The sequence below is a fragment of the Porites lutea genome, chromosome 13 (genome assembly GCF_958299795.1).
Source record: "Porites lutea chromosome 13, jaPorLute2.1, whole genome shotgun sequence".
NCBI lineage: Eukaryota > Metazoa > Cnidaria > Anthozoa > Scleractinia > Poritidae > Porites > Porites lutea.
In genome coordinates, this window is record NC_133213.1 from 8,866,119 (window position 1) to 8,885,511 (window position 19,393).

The 19,393-nt window shown below is 38.4% G+C and overlaps 1 protein-coding gene across 1 annotated transcript; it reads left to right on the plus strand.

Moving 5' to 3' along the window:
* The first annotated feature begins 2,354 nt into the window (after nt 1-2,354).
* On the plus strand, nt 2,355-18,907 carry LOC140922978 (SRSF protein kinase 3-like). The gene is made up of 16 exons (XM_073373026.1): nt 2,355-2,495; nt 2,571-2,662; nt 5,774-5,882; nt 6,435-6,522; nt 7,273-7,360; nt 8,648-8,754; nt 9,499-9,658; nt 10,525-10,553; nt 11,428-11,815; nt 12,630-12,707; nt 13,592-13,695; nt 14,023-14,130; nt 14,904-14,973; nt 15,054-15,146; nt 16,476-16,509; nt 16,724-18,907. The coding sequence occupies exons 1-16, from the start codon at nt 2,461-2,463 to the stop codon at nt 16,878-16,880; spliced, it is 1,740 nt and encodes a 579-aa protein (XP_073229127.1). The 5' UTR covers nt 2,355-2,460; the 3' UTR covers nt 16,881-18,907.
* The last annotated feature ends 486 nt before the right edge of the window (nt 18,908-19,393 follow it).

Genomic DNA, 19,393 nt, shown 5'->3' on the forward strand with positions numbered 1-19,393 from the left:
CACTAAGAGAAATAACCTAGTTCAGTCTCGTAATGGTATCCATTTTTCAGTGGAATGTTTATTCTTAAGTTAGTTTTCTGCTCGGACGTTAAGCTGCGCAGGGTACAGACAATCATACGATCGATTTGCAAGGCAAGCAGACGAATTTTACATGTAATTCTTAAGACAACCAATGATCGATTATCCAAATAGCTCAAAGGTTTTGCATCGGTAATTTAACAACAGATTTTGGGTTTATTTTGTGCATTAAGTAGCGATGTACTTTTTTTGAAACCGCAGACAAGAGATAAAAGCAAACGCAATATGGGATTAACTTATAATTAAAAACGACCTTTTGTAGTGTTTGGCTAGCAAGAAACTGGCAGCTTCTATGAGCACAAATCTAGAGGCCAGGTTGATATTTTCGTGCATAAAAGAAAACAATTGTGAACTCCACATAATAAAAATGTTAGATCGCAGTTTCAATGTCTCGGTCATCTGCCTTATCCTAACTCAGTGTCTAGCTCTGATAGGAATGCCACACGTCGGGACCGACGTGTCTACCGGAGCACAGCACAGTTTATCAACAAGCAGTAACGGAACTCGTTATTTTGGTAAAAATTAGCAGCTTTTTCTAAAGTTTTAAGTGATCGTTTGTTTATAAAGTGCGGATTACAAGGCAACTCGCGTGACTAAACTAACAAGTTTAATCTAATTATCGCTCCCTTTTCTACCTATCTCGTTAAGGCTGCTCTCACGCGATCTTGTATTCGATCCTGTTCTTTGCAGTGAGCATTTAAATGGTTTCCCGAGAATTTTAATTGTGAAAGAGAGCATCTTCAATGCAATATTGATACCTCTGATGGAGTAATTTTTGTTAATTTCAATAATTTATATCCATGTCTTGCAGAGAAATAATTTCGCCAGCTTAACGACTGCATTCAATTACGATTTCTATTTCTCCCTACCTGCTGTGTTTCAAAACATGTCACAATCCTACTTGATTCATTATTCATTTTTTAACTGGAACTTTCAATAAGTGAATGCACTTCATTGGATGATGTCATTTGGATCATCTAGTCTACAAACCAGTGATAAACGCTTCATCAGAAATATTTCGATATCTTTTCAGTAACAGCTATTGTAGTTGTTGTACTTTAATACTGCATTGCACGATTTGAATAGATAACACTATTATGAAAGATCAAGAAAATCATAAAACGACAAACTGATCCTTACGGTAAGGCGATGAACACCTGATGAAGAAGTAAGCAAAAGAATAAAACAAAAATATATAATTTAAACAAATTTGCCCAATATTTCGGTTTGAAAACAAACCCTGAAGAAGGTTTGTTTATTGTACTGATCCAGTTCTACAACTGGGAGATCCGGCACCACTCAACGGTTTGTCGCTGTGGACTTGTAGACTACGAGCGGTCTCTCTTTTTTCTTAGTCCGTTGAGCAAAACGCCCTAGTCGACACGCAAAAAATGACTACGCGCGTGACAGAAGGCGCGAGACGGGAGAGGCGAGCAATCTCTCTTTTTTCTTTTTTTCTTCTCGGGGTGCCGCCCTCGTTTCTCACGTCTCGGGGCTTCGCCGCTCAAGGCTCGCGCGCGCGTGCACTCCTCTTACTAAATCTGAAGAAAAAGAGAGACTGCTCGCAGTCTAGTGGACTTGCTGATATTTTATATTTTTAACACTATTTTGTTTGTTTGCTGCTGGCAGGAAATTCGTTTTATTTGATAGGTTATCTATTTTCTTTGTAATGCACTTTTCACGTTAGATATATCGTTTAAGGAATGGCCAAAAAAAGTGAACTGGACGAGAGCCCGCCTTGAATACACACTATGAATGGGATGAGGTGAGGAGGCGAATAGGCTATGCAAGGCACTTCTCATCCTATGAGCTTCGATGAGCACATGAATTTTAGCCTGAAAATCTGAGATAACAATTAAATCTTTTTTGTACATATGCTCGTAGCGTGGAGCACAAAGACGTTTTTTGTCAATCTGTGATGCTCACTTCCCATCAGTGATAGATGGTGGGAGGAGGCGGGGGTGGGGGACGTTGTTGGTTAAGGAGGTGGGGTGGAGGTAAGAGAAAGTTATTTCCCATATATACTGTGTCCTGTCCTGTCTTTCTGTCGGTCTGTTGATCTCTTTACTGGTAAATAATTACTGTAAAACTAAAAATGTACATACTTTCGGAGTACAGTTGAAGAAATGTACAAGTTCGCGCGCTGCTTTACGAGCCCGCAATCTCAAAGCGCTGACATGCGCGCCTAAAAACCCAAATTTCAACAATCTTATCGCTAGCCTGGAGAAGAAACGGCAAAATGAACTCCAAAATGCAAAGAAAAGGTCAGGTTTCAAAATAATTCCTTTTGCAATAGCGGTTTGAGTTACTGATTTTCTATAATTCGTTTCAGTTTTGGCAATCCAAGCGAAGAAAAAGAGGCTTAAAGCCCCAAAAGCACGCATGAGGCCGGAGGATAGCAAGTCAAAGCCGAAAAGGTATCTAGAGATTTTCTTAAACTTACAGCAAGTTTCTGTGAGTTAATGGATCGTTTCTGTTTCTTGGTATTTTAGCGGTAGTGTTTCTAGTTTCAATGACGAGGATTATGAAGTGGACGAAAATTCGGACGAAGAAGAACAAGAAGAGCCCGGAGATTATCTGAAAGGTATAAGAGAACGTATTTAACCTAAGTTAGCTTACTTGTAAGAGCGTGCGGCTAAAATCTGTTCGAGTTTCATGCACATGGATAAGCGATCTTTTAATGCGAACCAAGCAGCATTTACTGGCCTTATGAGACGTTGAGAGGTTTGTTCTCCATTACTCCTTTGTTCGAAAATAGCTGACAACTTCTAGACACCGTTTGTCGATCTGTTCGAGTACAGCAATAATCAGACGAGTTGGAGAAAATAAGCTCATTAAATGCGGCGAGATTAAGTTCACGCAAAAAATTGTGCTGTACATCTCAAGTCCTATTAGATTAGTTTAAACTGAGATTCTCAGTTTTTTGTTTAAAGGAAACAGTAATTTTTATGATCATCTGCAGGTTAGAAACACGAACCTTGCTTTCAGATTGCTTAAACTGATCGATAAAGGAATTTTTTAGTACACAAGCTTTTGAACTGTCAAATTTCAATATTGTTTCGCTGTTTTTATCAATATAGTAAGGACACTAAATGTCTTTCATGAAGGGTGCTTCTAAACCTTAGAAGAAATATTGTTGTTAGAAAATGATCCTGAAAGATTTCTGTTTTACCCGATGAAAAGTGTTTTGTTTGATATAAAATGTGTATCTAAAATTACCGTTTGAATACATCAACAAAGGGAGGAAATGATATTTTTTGACTGCCAAAAAATTTCCATTTGTTCCACACACTTTTGCGTAAAAAGGGTGTAGTTTGAATTATGCCAATTTTTAAAAGTTATTGCAGCTTTTTCTCTAGCATTTTGGCCAATTTCAGGTTTACATTTTTTGAAGATTTAAACCGCTTTTTGAAATCTTTTAGAAACGTTCCATCCTTTTATGAAATGCATTGTTTTTTAAAAACTGTAGTTATTATCTGAAAATTATCATGAAATATGCTAATTCAGCCGACAGTTGTGTCTGGTAGACTTTACTTTATAATAATTATTATATTTTTTCTTTTTTTTTCCTGTGGAAAAAAGCAAGATAAAAGTTATGTGTGTAACTAAGAAATTAAAACGGAGACAAAAAAGACAAGATTCAAAAAGGGTGTCTTAACTTTTAGAACGGAATAGCATTCTCAAGGCATCGTGCATTAAAGTTAAGTATACCAATCATTTAAATTAGTTCCACCTAGCTGTTAATTTGAATTGTAGAATACTGCAATTAGTTCACAGACTGTGCGCAGTCTCCTATTTTCCTCTCCAAAGTTATTCCATGCATAACCCATGCATGCGTGTGAGTTGCACTAAACGAGGGTGTAACCTAAAGGGAAAAAGATGAAAATAAGAGCCTACTGACTCTTTTGTTCTGTCTGGGAACAACAAAACTGTTAAAGTACAGTGGAAGCTTTGTAAGGGGACATACTTGGGACATGAAAAAGGTGTCGGTAACTAGAGCTGGCTGCTTACAAGAATGTAAAAATACAGCATTTGTATCAGAGTTGAGTAAAACAGGGTTTTGTAAAAGTGTTCGGATGTAGAGCTGTCCTCTTACGGGAGTGTTCGGTAGGAGAGCTTCCACGGTAATTTTATTAATGAATTAAACCCAAGTAACTTGAGCCAATTATTAATTTTGTAAATGGAACATAGACAGCTGAAAATTACACCTTTTAAAATCCTGTAAGATTGCTATGACTCCTTTACTATCAGAAAATTTACAGCATTTTCCTTCTGTTCTGATCATTTTAGCTTTTATACATGTATGATTATGCATGGTTTGTAATTGCTCATAGTCAGTTGTGTGTGCGACCTGTTCTTGTGACTATTTTTAGTGCTTGTTATTTCACACCACGCTTATCCACACACCAGTCAATGATCTGTTGACAGCTGTAAAATCCACTAGTCAGCTGCTTCATTTCAGAGCTCATGGAGGGTTTGTTTACTACAAAAAAGTCCACAGGCGATCTTTTCTCATCTTGTCCTAATCCCTCATTGTAACGTTGTCATTTGCAATTGCGCCGGCTGGGATAAGCACATACGTTAAAGAAAAGGCGGACTGCAAGCAGTCTATTGGTTTGAGGTTTAGCTTTGTCATCTGAAGACTTTGTTCTCTGATTCCTCTTCTTTACACACCATCATACGTTGTGTGGTTCCATAAAATATCCATACCCACTCTTTAGCGCCTGGTCATTTAAAGGCCAAAGTTGTAAAGTAAATTGTAAGGCGAAACTTAAATTTCCAGAGGGGTGGGGGAGCTTTACCCTATAATCCCTCCTTGAACAACAACAACAACAACAACAACAAGCTTTACTAATAAGCAGATAATATTACTGTCACATTGCCCGCAGCCAGCAAGGCCATTCAAGGCGGGACAATGATTGCAAAATATGAAATTAAGACCAAGGCTAAGTAGGGAAAGTCTACAGTTTACCAGATAACACAATAAAGAATAAAGAAGAAAACAAATAAATTGTAAAAGTAGAAACTAATAAGCAAGAATTTAGTGGCTAATTTTACCTTTGTAATAAAAACGGTGGGCATATCAATATAGTTATCCTCTGAATTCAAAGTATCAAACAGTGATTTAAGGAGAGTTGTTTTTGAATTGATTCTTGCGAGATTTTGGATGTGACAGGGTATCTCATTCCACAGAAAGGGGTATGGATGTTTTTTAGAGCAACACATTTACTTGCAAAGTCAGTACTCCCAGGGTTAACAAAATAACCAAAAGCTGGTGAAAATCACCCACTTTGTGGTATGTTTGGTCAGTCATATATCTACTCTGCTAGTAGACTGCAAGCAGTCTCTTATTTTTCTTTTGCGTCACGGTAAAATGCAATGACTTGGGACGAGTGAGCAGAGAAGCCGTGAGGAATGAGGGCGGAGCCTGAGTGAAGAAAAAATAAAAAATCCTCTCTTGCCCCAATCTCTTCTCCTTTTTTGCAAGTAATTTGCATAATTTTAACTTTTCGCGTACCCGTGTGGCTCTGAGGAACAAAGGATGACCACTCGCGGTCTACTCTGCTAGACGGTTCTGCTGATTCTTCAACCATCAAAGAGGATAACTATGTTACATCATTCCCCATTTCACAGGGTTCTGGAGAGTGAATTAGCTGAGTAGACTGATCTTTGCTTCCAATTTTATTGTTTGCAGGAGGTTACCATCCTGTTCGTTTAGGAGACTTGTTTAACAACCGCTACAGCATAATCAGAAAGCTAGGATGGGGACACTTTTCAACTGTATGGCTTGCATGGGATCTCAAGTAAGACTTTTATCTTAAAGGAGCTAGGTCATGAAATTCATCAATATTCAAACAGTGTTAACTGCCACCAAATTGAGTGAAACATTGAAATGATCTCTCAAACATAAAAAAAATAAATGAACCATTAGACAATTAATTAAACAAATGATTTAGATGTAGTACGTCCACATATTATAGGTCTTCATCTATTACAGTCAACTTCCTTTATAGCGGACACTGTAGGGACCTCAAGTTAGTGTCCTTATTAGCAAGAGTCTGTAAAAGCAGGAGTTTATATCAGTCAAATGTCTGCAATTTGTTGTTGTCTGGGATTTAGCTGCTGTCTGTATTATCCGAGTGTCCATTATAGCGGGGTGAACTGGAATTTGGGAATGTTGGTTTTTAATGAGAGGGGTAAACTGTGGTAATGGAGTTTGTCTGAGTAGAACGCCTTGCGGTGTTGTGTCAGTATGTACCTCTAAGTTCAACTGCGGTGTATGTAGTGTACCCTTTTACACCTGCAAACAAAACCTTCTGATTTTAAAGCTCTGATTATTCTTTTTTTCATTTCAGAGATCGTCGGTTTGTTGCCCTAAAAATTGTGAAAAGTGCGTCCCATTATACGGAGACTGCAATTGATGAAATGAAACTGCTAAGGACGGTAAGTGATAGATAAAATTAATGTGAGTGTGTCAGATTTGTATGTATAATGGGCAGTTACAAATCTGTTAGAGATCTGACAGGAATATCTTATTATGGTTTTGAGTTGAATCAGATTTAACTGTTTATTCATGTTTATAACATTGTTGTTTATCTTGTGGGTGGGACATTCCCTTGCATATCCCATTTGGATTGTAACAAACGCTTTGTAAATGGTAATTTATTATAAATGCTCCTGGTTTCCTGGATACGACATTCCTAATGTTGCACGTTACCATTTTACTTGTTTTTGGTGTCATTCTTTTCATTTGTTCATTCCTCTGACAACACAGAGTTAAGATTGCAACATAGCCTAAGAAAACAGCTGAAATTTTGCAACATCATCGTTGGTTTCCTTGCAAAATGTTGTCTGAGAAAAAAGTGCAAAAATTCCATACTGATGACATGTCCTACCCATATCTGGGTAGTGCTTCTGATTGGTCATGCCATGTGGGAAATTTGCTTCAACCAATCAGAAGCACTAACCAGATCTTGGTAGCGACACGTCATCAGTATGGAATTTCTGCACTCATTTTTTCAGACGACATTTTGCGGGGAAACAAGAGGTGGCATCGCAAAGTGTCAGCTGTTTTCCCTGGTAAGTGCAGTATGAAACAACTTAAATTAACCATTGCCTTTTCAAAGTGAGAGAACCAGGTCCTTGTTCTTTCTCAACAATGTATTAATGATGAATAATGTTAATTTTTTCCAGGTTCATACAGCTGACACAGACCATACTGGGTATAAACATGTTGTACAGCTTACTGATGATTTCAAAATTGTAGGAATAAATGGCTCTCGTATCCTCAAACAGTTTTTTCATGTATTCACTTCTCACCTTAAAGCTTAAAGAACATAGACCTATGATTTTGAAGTTATCCATGGATGGCCTAAAAAAAAGTCCCATTCAGTTTTTTGCGACAAGCAGTCAAATTTCTTGTGACCTAAAAAACTTGTTTGCCCAATGGGCGACGGTCCAGGAAAGTCATCCTCTAACAAAATAATTAACTAAGACAAGCAAGAATTGGCTCCAGAATGATAAAATGTGAGAACTGCTTGCCAAAAGGACAAGCTGAAATTCAGGCCTAATGATTCATCTATTCATCCCTCTACCGCCTACCAGCCTGTCCATTTGTACATGCATTTGAATTGGTTTGATAACCTAATAAATAAAGTAATGATAATAAAAATAGTAAAAATATTAATAATAACAATATTAGTAATGATAGTGATAGTGATAGTAATGATTATTAATTAGCATAATAATGGTATTAATATTAATATTAATAATGATAATAATAATAATTAATATTTATTACAGTCAAACCTCTATTAAGCAGCTACCCTCGGGGTACGGGCAAGTGGCTACTTGATGGAGGTTGGCCACTCTATAGTTGTCTGAAATTAGCATAATCTTAGCAGAAACACCACTTTATTTTAAAGCAAATGCACGATGAGAGGAGCATTACTGGCCGCAATTATTCCAAAGGTTGGTAATGCTATGCACCGGATAAATCTCTATCCAGGGGATAACGCAATTGGTTTCCCTGATACTTGTCCACTAGGTAATGATTTATCCCGTGAATAGCGCTATCCAACTGAACAACTGAACAACTGGGGCCTGGTCCACAATGGGTTATCAACTTCTATTTCGGACTATATTTTCCTTCATCATATTCTTGAAATGAAGCCAAACTTAGTGTATCAAGTGCTTAATAGCCACTTAATAGAGGTGAAAATAATGGGAAAACTCTCTTCACGATGGCTAAAAGGTGACCACGTCCACTCCACTTAACAGAGGTTGCCGCTTAATAGAGGTTTAATTTCCCATTCTTTTGGACAAATTATTTCAGGACTTATTTAAATACTGGCCATTTAATGGAGCTTCAACTGTATTTAACTATTTACTCCCATAGGGATAAGGCTAAATTTATTATTATTATTATTTTTATTATTACTATTATTATATATTATTACTGTAATACATGTGCTTCTTTTGCACTGCTCACTTGTTTACTCTTAAAGGTATTGTGTATAGTTTTACTATGTCTGATCAAAATAATAATACCTTGACATTGGTGTTACAGATATATGTATGGTTTTTGAAGTGTTAGGTCATAACTTGTTAAAATTAATAATAAAGTCCAATTATAGAGGAATACCTGTGATGCAAGTCAAGAGTATTATAAAACAGGTATGTAGTTATTTTTTTGTAAAGTGATTTAGGTTCAAGTGCCGATGTAGAAGCTCAACTTCCAGCTCCTACTTAAATGTGGTTGTTATGGATACAGAAAATGTAGTACTAACAGTTTAGCTTTGTTAAACAAATATTTCGTCTGATGTGACCTCACTGCACTTCCATGTGATACCATTTGTTTTTTAATATTTTTCTAACTAAATTGGGGATAGTTCTCAAATTTTGACATTAGCCTCCGAGAGTGGAAGGTTCAAAGAGGAATTTTAAGGGCCCCAGTGCAAGAAAATTAGCACCACTTGGTCCAGGGTAAAATAGTACAGTAGAACCTCAATGTAACAGACCTCCGTTTAATGAAGTCCTTGGTATAGTGAGTGATTTTCTTTATCCCAATAATAGTAAAATATTATGTAAAATATAACCTCGATATACCCAAACCTTGTTAATGTGAACAAATTTTGCCAGACTCTTGGCTCTTCATTATATCAACGTTCCACTGTATGGGCACTATCAATAGCATAACCAAGGGTTTTTGTTGGCTACAGAGAAGAACATTCAAAGAACTAAGCTATGAGGCTCAGATTATTGTTTTGAGTGGTGTGTTTCAAAGTTTAGAAACTGTGACACTCCACAAAGCAAATCTTAAAGATTGGGTAACTTCCCCAGTTGGTTGTGTCATATAATTTTCATAGAAAAACGTTCAGAGTAGTAATGGCTTTCTTATTAATACTTGTCTTTATGCAGACATTACAGGGACTTGACTACTTGCACACCAAGTGTAAAATAATACACACTGATATTAAACCTGAGAATATCTTACTGTGTGTGAGTGAAAAGCATATTCAGCAACTGGCCGCTGAGGCAGCAACAGCAAGAGCATCAGGAGTGTACTCACCAGCTTTAAGTAAGTTCAAAATAATAATCAAGTCCCATTGCTAATAACAATGAAAAATTTTTTAAAATTATTGGTAGGTATCTTAGTATCAGGGTCTTTCTAAAATAGCTCAATATGAAGTTTGATGTTTCCCGTAAAATGTGAAAAAAAAAAAGTTATTGTTTTGATTACTCATGAAAATCTAAGGTGGTCTTGAGTTGTTTAAGACATGTTATCTCAAAACAGGTTTTCACCCTTGCTCCCTGAGTGGTAGCAATGGTCTTGTTTCCAGCTCTGGAATATTATAATTTACTGCGTAATTGGATCTTACCAGAAACTCATAAGGGGCTGAAACACGTAACTGTCATATCTTTGCTTTGTCCAATGCTCGTGAATATTCTTTTTCACAATTACCATTTTTGGTACGAGAAGAAAGGATAACTGACCTATCAAACTTAGTAAATGATGAGACATAATTTTACTCCATGTTCTTCCACCTTCACAAAAAATAGCGAGCTTATGTAAACACCATTTAAAAGTGGCACTGCTTCAAACTTATCCCATCTCATTCAGGTAGTCAAATGTTAGCAAATTTTTCTGGAGTTCAGGAATTCTAAAGATTGTATCAAAGTTCAGGAAAAGAAAAAGAAAGTCATTGTCTTGTGTTTATGCCCTCCACAAATCATGAAATAGGCACTTTCATGCCATAGTCATGCAGTGACAGCAAAGATATGTACAAAAAAGGGTGATGCATGTGCAAAGTGAAACCTATTCCTTTTTTGAGGCCGTAGTGAGAGTTTCCAAATATGGTACTCAGAAAAATGAATATTCATGAGCATTGAACGCGAGTGACAGGTTTTAACCCCTTTCTGATCTTACCTCTTTTTTCCTTTTAGTAAGCTCAGCTCCACCATCAGTAATGCAGGTTTGTAAACTACTCAGATACAACCACCTTAATTTGCAATGTTCTTCATATCACACTCAGCCTCATTTTTTGTTATTATAATTAACTTGATTGGCCTAGACACCATTTTTTGCAAATTGATGTATTTATTCTTTAATCAATATGTTCAAATCTGTAACTTTTTAAGCAGCCTGTCACATAGGGTTGCAGTAGCCATGAAGAAAAATTACGGAAGAAAACAAGCACGCTGGTCAAATGAGCTTAATTCACCAAATACAATGTATCATGTCCAATTATCATTGAATAACAAAAATTTTGGTAATAATTAATAATAATAATAATAATCGTAATAATAATCGTAATAATATGCGTCAGAGGTTCTGGATATGCATTCAAATCACGTGAGGTCTCAGAAGACTTCACTTTCACTGTAGCTGGTCTGCATCTGCACTCATAATTTTAGGCCTAGATTTTTGATAGTTTTTTTTCTTAGTAATGCTTGATTTTCTTTTTCCCACTCTTAAATTATTCACAATTGTAAATAGTTCTCTATCGTGGACATATATTTAGTTCTTAATTAGTATCTTAGAATTCTGAATTGTGAAGGGGTTTTGCCGGAAATTTGTATTTATATAATAATGAATGTGGACGTTTTATTTTTATGAATATTTTACCGAAGTTTTGTGTGTAGTTTTTAAAAGATTTTTATAAGATTTTAGTGAAGAATTTTTTGAATCTTGGATATTAAGAAAAAAATAATGGTAATAATGATAATGATAATTTATAAAAGCATTTATTTATACATGGTAAATAAGAGGCTGATTTGGTCTTGTATTATCTAAACAATAATATCGTACACTCTGACCATAGATCTGTTATTTTTTTTAATTTGAAGCAATGCACATCAACTAAAATATCAAAGAACAAGAAGAAGAAAATGAAGAAGAAACTCAAAAAACAAATTGAAAAGCAGCAACAGCAGCAGGATGAAATCGAGCAAGGAATACTGGAAGAAAACGAAGAGGATTCAGACAAGGAGACAGAAGATTGTAGCAATAACGCAGAAAACTGCACCAAAAATACCTCTGAATGTGAACAAAAATCAAGTGAACAAGCTCCAAGTGAAGCACTTTCCAACTGTTCACAGGAAAAGACTGTAGAAAATCATATTGATACTGAATCAGTTGAACTGTCTGAAGAGCTTAGTAGTCAGACTCTACAAGAAATGGGTGAGACAGCATCAAATGATGCTATGTCCACAACAGAGGAACAGCTTGAGTCAGGTGGGCTCTTTTGTTTCCTCACAAATATAAATAAGAAATAAATTAATGAATCAGGGTTGTCATTAAGAGTCAGGGGTCAGAAATTTTCCACAGCTACTAAGGGAGTGGCCCTCAGCTACTTTTATTGGAAAATAGGAGAAAAATAGAACCAGAAGAAATCCAGAGCCGTTTGATTCCCCGCCTACTTGTTGTATTTACCCGGCAACTTGAAATCTTAGTGACAACCATGATTGAATGCATGTCCAGAGGTAAAAGGTAAAGGCACACATGAGCCAAAGGCCCAATCATAATTATGACAAAACAACCAAAATGGATGGAAATCTAGCAATTTCATCCTCCTCACTTGACCTTTACAACCCGCTGAAGAAAACCTATGTTTCCTGTCGCTAGGTTACAGTTTCAAACTCAGGCCTAATAGCAGTGCGCTTTTGGTTCAACATCGGTTTATCAATTAATTGATGCTCACACTCGAAAAACCAGTTTGAAGGGAAAAACAGGATTGACTGGTCCAAAGGTTTTGGCTGTGGAAATGTCAAAGGCCTGACACTATTCAAGCTGAGCCTCCTTTGCTCCTCCTCAATCGAGAAGTCAAAACGGACCAGTTTAGGTTTCTAGGAAACTGCCTACCCACCCCACCCCTAACCCATGTTTCTCACTGACAAATGACTTAAAGGCAGAAACATGGGTTAGGGGTGGGGTGGGTGGTCAGTTTCCCAGACACCTAAACTGATCTGATAAAAGGACGCTCTACGCACAGGGTGCTACAAAGTATGGCAAATGTTGTGTTTGATTGCATTTTTTCGGATCTCGGTAGGCGCTCCGCTCTGTAATGGAGACGTAGAAGACACGGACAGTAGGAGTGTTGATATGGAGTCAATACCAGAACAGAAAGGTCAATAACATTAAATATTATTTGTGACTGACGAACCTTGATTATCTAGACACGGTGGGAGTTGTGTAAATGGTAGGAAAATCAAGAGTCTGGATACCTTGCACTAGTGCTTTTAAAGCAAGTCGTTATGGGTATACAGTGAAACCTCTATTCAGGTGACACCCTCGGGACCAAGCCACGTGTCCCCTCAATGAGGGTTGGCCTCCAACAAACAAAATATATTTTTCTTCCATTCTGCCTCGGAATCTGCTGCAGTTTATTTCAAGCAACTAGTGAATGTATAAAAGATAATGATTAACTTATCTCTGTGATGTTGTGTGTTGAATTGCCACAAGTGCGGTACATCAATTTAAGTGATATAGTTCATGTTGTAAAAGCTGTCTCATTGCGACTAGTGGACACTTAAACTTTTGCTTTTTGTGGTCAGTCATATTTTGAGTGCTGAGGTGTCCCCTAGATGGAGGTTAATTCCGTGTTTCAGGTCCCATAAAAAGTGTCCCTTTCCCCTGAATAGAGGTGCCCCTTCAGTAGAGGTAACAGATACAAAGATTATGTCAACATTTTCTTGGACCAAATTTTCTGTCCCCCTGAATGGAGGTGTCTCCATTGTAGCTGAAGGGTCAAGGCAGTCCATTAAAAAATTTAATGTCAAACCAGGGGAAAACAATTGCTACATAACATATACCGTGGATGAATTGATAAGGGAGAAAACTGTGTACTGGAAGCTGGCATTTGAGATAATTATTTTAAGTGTTCACAAATTAGCTGTTCATGGATAAAGCTCACCTGAAACCTTTGACTTCAAAAATGGATGAATTTTTTATTGTAAACACCAAACTCCTCTCTCTTTTTTGACTTTTGTTGCATATCCCCCACACTTTCAGAGACAGCAGAAGAAAACTGTGTAGAAGAAAACCACACTGAAGCTGATCACAGTGATGACTCTGTCAGGGTGAAAATCGCTGATCTCGGAAATGCATGTTGGGTGGTAAGTCATGTAAACTGGCCAGAAATAGAGCCCCTTCTCTTATCTTAGACCCTCCTCCTCATCTCTCCTAGTCTGTTGCAGGCGTTCACGTTGTCGGGGACAGTCCAAAAAGATGTGTGCAGGATAACTGGTTTACAACGGTTTCGCTACTTGTCGAATTCGCTACGTTCGAGTTCGCTACGTAAATATTCCTGTCGCTGCCTATTGGCAAAGTCCAAAACTTGCACCCTCGGAGGAACAAGCTTAGAAGAACGAGAAATGAGAAAATCTTGTTCTCGTACTCTTCTTCGTCTTAGAATCTAATGGTGTCTATTGTTCCTGCTTCAGCATCACCATTTTACAGAGGAGATCCAGACAAGACAGTACCGTAGCCTGGAAGTGTTAATAGGTGCAGCGTATGGTCCCGCAGCTGATATGTGGAGTACAGCATGCATGGTGAGTTAAATATGGTCTTTAGCATATGACAACATTTATAATGTTTCAATCTACTTTCAGTAATACATATAAACCCAGGTTTTGCACGCACCTTGAAAGTCCTTGAATTTTAAAATAAATGTTTAAGGCCTTTAATTAAAGTCCTTGAAAATTGCAGTTGGTGCTGGAAAGTCCTTGAATTTCAATGCTAACTAAGAAGAACTCCAAAGAGAAAGGAGCAAACACAGAAAGACATTCAGGATAAAACTACTCATGTTATGGAAGAAGTAAAAAAGACATAAACTCAAGGCTGTTTTTCGCAGTGAACGGAGTCCTTGAACAATGGGAAATGTGCCCTTGAAAGTCCTTGAAAATTCCTTGAATTTTTTTGTGCAAAGAAGGGTACGAACCCTGTAAACCAATGTCATTTAACATTAAAAATCCGGTTGAAAATCTTGGGCATAAGCATTTAACAATATAGTAAATTTGACCTGGTGGGAGAAGTACCCAGTAACAATATATCCAGATCATCTGGAAAGAATTGAGATTAAAAATTGAATCGCCTCAAATCATAGCCCATATTATTTTTATGAAGCTTCCGAAATGGAATCAGGCAAACTATTCCCATCAGAATTTGCAACTTCGCGATGAGAATACCTCAAGAGCTGTGTCACGAACTGAACTGAACTGAAATGAAATCGGTTTTGTTCCTCGTTATTTTGTTGTGTCGAAAATACATGCTCACACGCACATTCGTTAAACAACCTACTGACACACTTAGTTTTGTATCGTAGGCTTTTGAATTAGCGACTGGTGACTTTCTGTTCGAGCCTCACTCGGGAGAAGACTATTCAAGAGATGAAGGTAACTTGTTTTTGTTTTGCAACTGCCTGTCGGGGTTGCTGTTTTCAATAATATTTGTGATCGTCGTTTTTCCTTGTTAGATCATCTTGCGCACGTCATTGAACTTCTTGGGAAAGTGCCGAGGCATATAGCCCTGTCAGGGAAATATTCCAGAGATTTTTTCAACAAGAAAGGTTAGTAGCTACAGTAGCTAATTTAAAAGTTGATCTCAGTACATTTCCAATAGATGAGCGTCCCGGGAGGTGCCCGCAAGGTTTGTGAGTCGAGTGAGAACGGTGTGTATGCCAGTCCTGTGATGATGAGGCATCCCCTACCCCTACCCCACCACTTTCATAATCATTGTCATCGTTATCCTCATAGTCATTGTCATCGTCGTCGTTATTATTTATTGGCCAATCCTGTAAAAAACCGCCCCTCCCCTCCCCCACGAACGTCATCGTCATCGTCATCATCATCATCATCATCATCATCATCATTATCATCACCATAATCATTATCTTCCTCGTCATCATTTCTTTGCCGATCCTATGAAAGGCAGCCCCTCCTAGGCGCGGATTCACACCGGTTTCCACCGTTTTACGGAAATTGGTCAGTTTTTCATAATAAACATATTTTTGACAATAAAAAATACTTTTCAAGTTGAAATCTAGAGAATGGTTTGGACAATTGTTTACTTTTTTCAACTTCCGGGCATTAGACACGCTATGAGATTTTCAGCTGGAAAATCATTTGTCGCTGTCTAGTCTACTTTACACAGTCAGTAATGCCCTGACTTTCAAACAGCGGTCACGCGTCGTCATCACATTCAGAACCCAGGCAAGGGGACTTTGGTAGTTAAAATCTAAAAAACTTCCCGGGGTGAGCATGCCCCCGGACATCCCTAAAAGCTTGCGCCTGCCTTTCGCGCTCGTTAGGAAATCGGTCACTATTTATCCTAGATTCGCGCCTGCGTTTTCCCCATGGAACTATCGTGCTAAGAACAATGTGGTCAGACAGAAGAAAGGAACAACAAACCTAGCTGAAACTGACTGACTTCCTGAGGAAGTGAGTGTTTTGGGAAAAACATTTGGACAGGAAGTACGCGAAAACCAAGTGGTCGCGAAACGCTCCAACCTTAACGAGAGACCTGTAAAGCAACACCAGTTTTACGAATCTCCAGTGGAGATTCACAGGGGTTGCCCAGACTCGCAATGTCAGGCAATAATCTTTGCTTTATTATTATTAAGCCACATTTAACAGATGCGTAAATTAGCTTAGTATTTATAACTTCTTTCCCATTACACTGTGGAGTTAATGTATAAAACAACAAACTCTTGTCTGGCACTTTAACTTTTACACCTGTGGACGAAAACCTTTAGTGTTGCCATTTAAATAAAACCTTTTTGCCAGAACATCTGCTATAGTACTATTTTTTCTCAGGATGTTTCAACAATTTTTTTAACGTTCTTTGACAATTCTTAGAAATGAAATTGTTGGGGAATTCTTTCTTTCTTGTTAAACAGGGGAGTTGAAGCACATTTCCAAGCTACGACCCTGGTAAGTGCAGTAATACGGTCAAATTAAATCTTTTTATCCATGACGAAACCGGTTTGGAAACTTCGGTTATGAACTTCAACCGGCTTAGAGACAGTGTCAAGTTCGCTCTTCGCGACAATGAAGTAAAAACACTTCTATGTAAGTCGTGTGATGTGTCTCGTTCTTTCCACAAGTCTTGTCAGTAATATGTCAATCATTTTTTTTGTCGCTGTAGGGGCTTATATGACGTTCTACGCGAGAAGTATGAATGGCCTGAGCAGGATGCTATGGAATTTTCAGCATTCTTGCTTCCTATGCTGGACTTTAACACAGAAAAGCGATCGACAGCAGCTCAGTGCCTTGATCATCCCTGGCTTAAAGATGTCGTTTAGTGTCCTTAATCACAATATGACTTTGAGCTGACTGGACAACACAGACCTACTCTCTTATAAAGTCAGCTGGATGTTATAAAGGGCTACTCGTTTTGTCAGCCTCGTTTTCAGAAGATAGAGGAGCCTGGGAACGAGGCAAGAGACTTATTTTTGATTAACATTGGGGTCGTGATGAACGATTGTAAATGTGAATTCCCAGTTAATCTTGAGATATTGCCTGTACAGCGTGGCTAAGAGAACAGTAACCAATTGTTTCGTCTTTACAATCCAAGGATGACTTTGGCCAGTATGAAGTTCAGTGAAGCTATTTTTGTTCAACAATGGCCTTTAAGGTTGTTCAGAGCAGTTTTCCGCATTGATGAGTTTGTAATAGACAACAACTACCCGTTTACTTTCAGACGAGGACCTATTTTATGTCGCGCATTAAGGTCACAACGACTGAATAGCGTGAACGTTACACGCTATCTTAAAGACCTTCTCTGTACAGTTTGGCCGAAAGAACGTTAACCAGTTTCCGCAATTTTTATTATAAACAGTTGCTCTCCCAGGATTAGCGGAGTTCAAGCCGAATATTCCTGGGAATATTTCGATGTCCATTGACGATGGAGATTGTATTTTTTTGTAAAAGTTTTTCACCAAGAATTCTCTAAGTAATAGAGGATTGCATGTGGATAACTTAATTTCAAAGTGTATACATGAAGAACCTATCAGGCACACTGCGTGTTTCGCAAGAAATGACCTTTACGTGGAGAAGTTGAACTCCTCCTTGAATGTGCTACCTGCTCTATATAAACATCAGAGTGGATACGAGGATTGCGCATAAAGCTATATTATGGTGTCTTTAAGGCCCCGATTATATGAAGAAAACCTGTCTTGGGTAGAAGGTTCACCCTCCCTATCGAGTCAATTTAAGTCGCGCATGCTCTGATTGTAACGCCTTGACCGTGTTGACCCGGCTGTGCGAGGCATAGCGTTTATGTGGAGAAACGTTAACCCTGCTGGGAGGGTGACCCTAGTCGAGCGAGCATTTTTGTTTCTCATGTAAACGGCCGCCGCGTCTTTTACTGCGCGTTTCAAAAACACACAAATTCTGAAGTTCAAAAGCCAACTGACGTTTGCGTTCTACGCTGCCGTCAATCATCTTAGCGGACCTCTTAGGAAACGGAAGTTTACTTCAACGAGTTCAAAAGGTCATGGTTTGTGATTTGTGATTGGTGGAATTCGATCCGTTTTGTGTGTTCCAGTGTTTCAAGGTTTGTTGCGTGTGATCGTAATTATGATTGAAGGCAGTGTAAAACGCAATTGTGAAGGCGGCATTTCAACTTTAGAGTTCGCGTGTTTTTGAAAAGCGCAGTAAGGAAATGCATGAAAAGTTGGCTCTCCCAGCAGGGTATCTCGGGTAGGCGAGTGACCCTTCCATCCGTCAACGTTTCTCCATAAAAACGGGGCCTCACTAAAAATCCAGCCATTCAGTTGGTCAACTTCGAAATGGCTTGATTTCTTGTCGTTTAACCCTAAATTCTAGTCATCAGACAGGGGCGTAGACAGCTTTTCGACTGGTTGCAGGCCTTGCTGTCTTTCATTTCCACACATCTGAAAATTGCACGCATAACTAGTGCGCACTGATCTCACCAACACTTTCAGCTCTTAAACTTTTCAGCTCACTTCAACAACGCATAATTTATTACAAGCGGTAGAGTTATCAAGCCAAACATTTGCAGGTCCGGGTCTATAGGTCTATGTGCTGGCTACGCCCCTATCAGATACGTTCTCTGTACCGCGTAGTTAACGACAGTTAACAGAGTAACGAAACATAGATATCTACCTATTAAGTTCTTGTAAGAAATGGCCAAAGAGTTTATTAACTAAGGACTTTGTACTTGCATTTTTCAAGTACCATGAATATGCACCATATTTAATAGGCGAGGCTTGATGCTCATCTAGTTGTGCTTAGGTGTAATTAAGATACTCAGTTTAACTTCAAAAGGAACAAGTAACCTGGCAAAATATATTTGCTTCTTCTCCAACCCTCTTTACCCAACGTTTGTGTTCATTAATGTTTTTTAGAAGAGAGGGTTCTGGAGATTTTGATTGGCAAACACGCGCGAAAAGCGCCTCTCGCAGGAAGCCCGGAACGCGTGGTGGCCATTTGCTGGACACGAATACATTGCTTGCTCGCGTGTTATCCCTCTCAAAGTCATTTTCATCCTCATACACATCATCATCATCTTCATCGTCACCTTCATCACTCTAGCTCAAAAGCTTCACCATCATTTGTCATCATTCTCATCATCATTACCCGTAACATTAGTTAACTCGTCAAAAGCTTCATCATCATAGTCATCCTCGTGGTCATCACCATCACCACCACCACCACCACCACCATCATCCTCATCCTAGTTGTCATCACTACCACCACCATCAACATCGTCCCCATCGTCAAGCCCACCATCATCCTCTTCCTCGTCGTCATCACCACCACCACTACCATCATGCTCGTCGTCATCATCACC

What these genes read in the sequence shown, in the direction of transcription:
- LOC140922978 (XM_073373026.1), top strand. Translation starts at nt 2,461, where the DNA reads ATGAGGCCGGAGGATAGCAAGTCAAAGCCGAAAAG. An exon ending in AAATGAAACTGCTAAGGACG is followed by an intron (nt 6,523 to 7,272) that starts GTAAGTGATAGA and finishes AATTTTTTCCAG; the next exon opens with GTTCATACAGCTGACACAGA. An exon ending in TCAAGAGTATTATAAAACAG is followed by an intron (nt 8,755 to 9,498) that starts GTATGTAGTTAT and finishes GTCTTTATGCAG; the next exon opens with ACATTACAGGGACTTGACTA.